At 38.1% G+C, this 6,507-nt stretch overlaps 1 protein-coding gene across 1 annotated transcript in view; it reads left to right on the top strand.

Moving 5' to 3' along the window:
- Positions 1-333: 333 nt before the first annotated feature.
- The window catches only part of LOC311054175 (piezo-type mechanosensitive ion channel component 2), a gene marked incomplete at its 5' end in the record, with an annotated part of 45,498 nt that continues 39,324 nt past the window's right edge, over positions 334-6,507 (top strand). The window contains 2 exons of the mRNA XM_084070053.1: positions 334-397; positions 5,419-5,514. Coding sequence (XP_083926179.1) covers positions 334-397; positions 5,419-5,514 — 160 coding nt within the window. The remainder of the gene's footprint in view (positions 398-5,418; positions 5,515-6,507) is intronic.

Genomic DNA, 6,507 nt, shown 5'->3' with positions numbered 1-6,507 from the left:
GAACCAAGACAGTAAAGATTCTTCTCTACTCATTTTCATTCACTTGGCTGTTCATCTGTCAAAGACGTTCGCCATTTTACTTTTTTTATATTCTTTAGTTAATCTCGAGATTGTCTGAGAGTGTTTGGCTCTATCTGTCTGCATGCTCGAGGATGCTACAGAGTCAGACTGCTCAGAATCCTCTCTGAGCGATGTGTGAGTGGGTTGTAGTTCTAGTCCCCCACCAGAGCACTACTACATGTAACGCTATTTGTTGTTGCTCAAATTCCTCCGGGCTCCCAGAGACGGACAGTGTGCATTTGGAGGAGGTGTCTCTCTGACAGAGAAGGAGCCATGGCTGGGGAGATCGTAGTGGCGATACTCTTTAACTTACTACTACCTGTGCTGCTACTTGCTGGTGAGTTGGTTTGTCCACCTCTAATACTACGATGACTACTATTATTAACTACTATACTGTACTGTATATTACTGATGTGAAATTAGGTTTCTTTTGGTGTTCTTCTGAGGAGGTGAAAGGAATGTGTCTAGTTTAATATTACTACTTGTCTTCCTGGCTGATGCATACTGTCTCTAATCAGTGGCTTAATCAGACTTTGTGTGATGATAATTCAGCAATTTCATTTTAGATTTAGCAAAAGGTCGAAAATATCTTTATTTCATTCTTTCTCTGTTTCTTCCATATTTTTGTTTTTGAAACTATTTAGCCTTGGAACCCCGCACGATTCTCATTGTGAGGACTCAACTAACAAGGAAACAACTGATTTTGTGTGAGAGAGAAATGGAAAGGGAGACCTTTTTAGTCCTGTGGGGGAAATTGAGTTTCAGCTTAATCCAGCTGGCCTGGGGGTTAAGTGTCTTGCTCAGTGACACTTTAACACAAAGCCAGGGCAGGAACCGGGGCCCTTCTGTTTCAGCTACCCATTCAGCTACGGCCGTATGGTGTATTTATTGTGGATATGTAGAGCTTTGCGTTAGGTTTAGTTGTGTTGAAACAGTGAAGGTACTGGATGCTAAGCTTAATTTGTTGGATATGTTGATAATATGATTACTTTATGAGGCTTAAATGAAGGGCAAAGTTGCACCAGATTTGTATTATAAAATATTGCTCTGCTTGCACTAACTCATAAAATCCAGCTTACATTGTGCAAAATGAATTACTGGGGATTACTTGCTAAAACACATTTCTGTCCACTCTCTCTAGCTGTCATAATGTTTAGTAGTGCTTATACATCACACATGATCATTCGAGGGACACTATTGTCTGGTCAGTGTGCGTCGACACTCCTTGTACTGGTAATGTAAGAAATGATTGAAACATATAATACTGTTATACTTACTGTAGTTGTGCCAGATATACTGTAACACCAGCTAAATTCCTGAAATACAAATTAACTCCTGTGAGCTACCAGTGGATCCCAGGAATGTTGAGGCATACTGTACACCTGGGTTTCTAATGTTGATGGATGCAAGTGTAAGTCTGGGTGATAGGTAAACATTCCTGGGATAAATGTTATATCACACTGTGTTGATGTTGTTGGTAGAAATCTATCCATTAATGTACAGTACATCTCATCTCCCATCCTATTATCTATTATCAAACATGTAAAGCATGACATAAATCATTGACAACCATAGCCATATGGTATGTCAGTATATCAGTCAGTATCATACCTCAATCTGATGCACCAAATAATTGAGAATTATTTAAGTCATTATAATTATTACTGATGTGTGATTTATTATTTGATTTATATAAGAACAAAATACTAATTATACTATATGTCAATTTTAATATTATATTGTTGCATTTGCTTTTATTGTTATTTTTAGCTTGTTATTATACATTAAAATACAGTGCATTTACACCTTTTTAGCTTCTATGAAACAACTGCTTTCAGTTATACATTTTTGTCTGTATTTTGCCCAACATATTAGGGACTCATGTTCAGGCTTAGGATGTAAAAACTGGTAATCTGGTAATCAGTCTGGCTCTGTATTTGTCTACACTATGTGTATGAGGGGGTATGTGTATTTGAGTTCATGTATGTATGTGTGTGTGATGGTGTAGGACTGTAGGTGCTTTTCCAATGAACAGCATTTGCTACACCGCAGCAGGAAAGTGCCTAGATGTATGAAGAAGAAAAGTCATTTTCTTTCTTCTTTCTCTTTTACGTCTACAGTACACAGTAAAACCCAGAGTGTTAATTTAGCTCTGAGAGTTTGCCTAAATTCTCAAATAAATCAACACAGTATTTTACTGTACTTTAATGGAACATTTAAATAACTTGAAGTTGGGGGTATGGCTCTACCAAGTTTGTATGTATTTACTGGGCCTACTCCAGTACTGTACTGGTTGTGTGCAGATAGCATGTCACAGTTTAGTTGAGATTGGAAGCATCTTCACTGGCTACTTTGGTTTACAACCCTAGTGGGGCAGCTTATTCTGAATACTGTAAAAACATTTGAGTCAAGACGACTATCACAATTTTGAATCAATTAGACACCATTTTAGATTTTTTTGCTATGGGCTCATATACTTAAAAAACATGCTTTCCATCCCTCTATAGGAGATGCGCTTTTTCCACCTAGTCTAATCTTGGCATAAAATCATTTAATGAGTTATATTGAGGGCACCTTTGCATCCTTAAAACAGATCTCAGCTAAATTGAGAACGCAAAAAAGTCATTTGGATGGTAGCTTTGTCCAGGACACAACGTCCCAATTTCATTTCCCGCCTATAAAGCCCCCACATGAATGCTTTTTCATTACAAGAGGTTCAGGCCGCCACGCGGTCCTCACACCTACGTCGCACCACCGAGCCGACCGATATGCCCATATATGGAGATCTCTATATCTGTCAGTCCTTGTCCCTTTTATGCCCATATATGGAGATCCCTGATTTGTTTGCATCTGATACCATGATTGAGGTCGACAACTACTCCATATTTGGGCATAGCTGCATTGGGAACTCCTTATGGTTATGGCTGAGTCAAAGTGACATGAGCGTGATGACAAGGTCCGCCTGTCCTCCATTAGCCAATTTTAATATAGGATCAACCCCTACGTAAAAATTTCTCATCACACGTGATGAGAAAAAAATCTCTCTTCAGAGTTCCTCATTGTTAGCTGTCAAATGGGGGCAGGATATAGGCAAAGAAATGAATGATGATTGATGAAAAATCCTACACCCCACTCAATAGACATTTCTCAAATTTATCCTGATATTAACCCTGTATGCGACAGATGTTGACAAGCTCCTGCATCATTTTGCCCATCTCTTCATAACTATTGGTCCAATATTTTGGAAACATTATCAGGGGTATTTCAGTTGCAATTTGATCCAGTTGCATCATCAGCACTCTGTGGGGTAGTACCGGATACAGTGGTCCTGCCAAAACTTAAAGCTGACCTTGCGGCCTTCTTGACCCTAATGGCTACAGCTGTTGGATGTCATCCTCTCCTCCATCCCGCTAGGCTTGGATCAGAGATATTCTTCATTCAGTAAATTAAAAGTGATTAGATACACACTGTGTGGGTTGACGGTACATTTTTGCTATTTACCTATTAGTATGTTATTTCGCCACCAGAATCCATTGAAAAAACATCAATTTTGTTAAGTGAACTAGTCTGAGTTTTTTTGTCAGTAGGTAACTACTGTGATATGCAGTACATAATGTTCATGTCATTATGTTTATACGTTATTTATTTTATTTATTTTTTACTATTTGAGAAACTACTGTTTAACATAGGAAAAGCACCAATAAAAAGAGTTTTGAAAGGAAAAAGAAAAAAGGAAACCCTATACTTCGTTGACCGTGGTCATCCAGGGCTCTATTATAGTCTGTTCCTTTTTGTAAAGTAGTCAGATAAACTATGAGATGCATTTTAAGCTTCTTACTGCCATATTTGTGTGTTCTAAGATGAGTTTTATACTGTAGTCTGGACTAAAACATGTACGTACTGTACGCTACATTCTTAAATCCTCATCCATGAAATGGGCAGTCAGTATGCATTATATCGGGTACTGTATGTACTGTATGCTAGCGATTCCCAACCTGTGGGCAGGGGGCCACTGGTGGGCCATGAAGATATTGCAAGTAGGCCCACAAATAAATGGCAATACACTAAGATTTGAATAATAATTTAATATTAAAGGGATAGTTCACCCAAAAAATTACTTACTTTCTATCAATTACACGCATTCCTAAGCCAATAACTTTATGACCGGCGGCGGCTCCGGTAGGAGACTCAAAGTGTCAACTTTGAGTCTCCTACCAGAGACATTAGCATCTTTCCGCTGGTCATCAAATTATTGGCTTATTGACTGGGACAAAAACTAAAATATCTCCACAAATTCAAGGCTTCATGGGGTGACTTATCGATAGAAAAAAAGTCATTTTGGGGGTGAACTATCCCTTTTAATGTTAAAAACAATAACAAAAAAAATAATTCTTTAAAACCTTGAATAATTCAGTTTCATTGTTATGCTGCGTTCACACTGGCAGACTACAAAAGATACAAAGCGACACAGCATATCTGTCGCTTTGTAGCTTCGTATCTTGTGTTGCTCAGCACGCTCGTTGACGACGACGTCATCAAGTGTGCATCCGTGGTGCCAACCAAATCGGCCACAGTTACAGCTGTTGCAACAAGCGTGGCTTACATTTCAAATGGTAGCCTGTAGCTTTGTGTCTGCCAGTGTGAACGCAGCATTATACCGATAAATCGGAACTTGTTAGTTTCATTGAGTCAAGCCGGAACACAATCGATTGATTAATCATTTAAATAAACATGCTCTTAAAATACACACACTCCACCCATCTGACCACTTAACACGGCAGACGAAATTCTGCCGTGTTAAGTGGTAAGGTGAGTGAGCCGCGAACACTTTCTCGATTTTCAAGTTGGCCCTGATCCAGAAAAGGTTGTTAACCACTTTTGTTTGCTTAACGGGCACCGGCCTACTCAGGAACGATGCAAGTCGGGAACGATGCAAGTTTGGAATGCATAGTATTGCATAGCCCCACCCGGCTATGCAATACCCGTTGTACCCATTTTCAGAGTACCTGTTGTACCCGTCTGTCTGTGTCCCTTTTATGCCCATTTATGGAGATCTTAGTATCTGCCCATATATACCGACTTCACGCCAGGCACCGCACTCCTTCTGGTCGATACACGCACCGAGTTTGAACAATTACACAGAGATTACGCACATTTATAGAAGGCTATCTAAATAAATGACTATTGTGTATAGTGTTTTTATACAAAAAGCCATATTTGGTGTTCTTTCCAAATACATATTGTAAATGCATATTATTTTAGTAGCAGCATTTTCCTGAGATTATTCTATGAATTGAAATGTTTTATACCTGGATAGAATAATAGATGAACTGTGTTGTGTCTCTGTCCTTTCTTCAGCATCCTCCTTCCGCTACAATGGTCTGTCATTTGTTTATTTCCTGTTCCTGCTCATACTGCCACTGTTGCCCAACCCAAACCTGGCCTCCATGAAAGGTGAGATAAACAGAAACAACAATACAATAGAACAGAAACTGTATTAACTACATAGTCAAATCCTCAGTGTTAACTTAAGACAAGTGTATAAATTAACACTGAGGATTCGTCTGTACTGTTAAAGAATGTACATAAAATACACATCAGTACACAATGACACGCCCAAATGTGCCTTGGTCACCATATAAAGGTGACAACTATATTTATGAAATCTTGTATTTATTATAGTTAATTTCTTTACATATAATTTGCTTCTATATATTTTTGCTGACATATTTAGTTACATATTGCTTACTTTTTTACACATCACACGTTACATGTGAGCCGTAACAGTACACTACAAAGCATAACTGCAACATATAACACTAGCACACTATGCATGCAGTCACACATACAGCACACATTCATTCATTACTTTACAGGTACGCATGCAAGTACTCCTCACCTCAATTTCTTATTAGAAGACATTTTATCCAAAGAAAATCATTTCAAATATTACAATAATGTTTGTGTGACAAAGACAGAGAGAGACAGAGAGAGAGAGAGAGAGAGAGAGAGAGAGAAATAGGGAGAGGGAGGCAACAGTGGAGTACACATACTTTGTTACAATATTTAATAGTTTTTGAGAGGATCTACATACTTTACTTGAGTTTTTACACTTATCATAACCCTTTCATTTTTACTCCACTATATTGACATTGGACACTGCGTTAATTGCAACAGACTAAAATCTAAAATATAATTGTCAGTCTCTCATCATCATTATATTGGATTATCCAGACTGAGCATATTCATGTGAGAACAACTTGTACTCTCTTAGTCTCTTCAAGACAATTTACCTGCTGTCCATTGTTGTGTGATACCAAAATATAGCATGTCACTGCCATGGTAACTGATGAAACACAAGAAACATTCTGAGGAAACTAATATGTTTATGGTTATTCTACTAATATGGTAATAGGGTTATGGTTCATTTACATGTTATTATATTTA

The sequence above is a fragment of the Gymnoscopelus microlampas genome, assembly GCF_963454915.1.
Source record: "Gymnoscopelus microlampas genome assembly, chromosome: 10".
Classification (NCBI taxonomy): Eukaryota; Metazoa; Chordata; class Actinopteri; order Myctophiformes; family Myctophidae; genus Gymnoscopelus; species Gymnoscopelus microlampas.
This window is presented reverse-complemented; position numbering and strand designations above follow the sequence as displayed.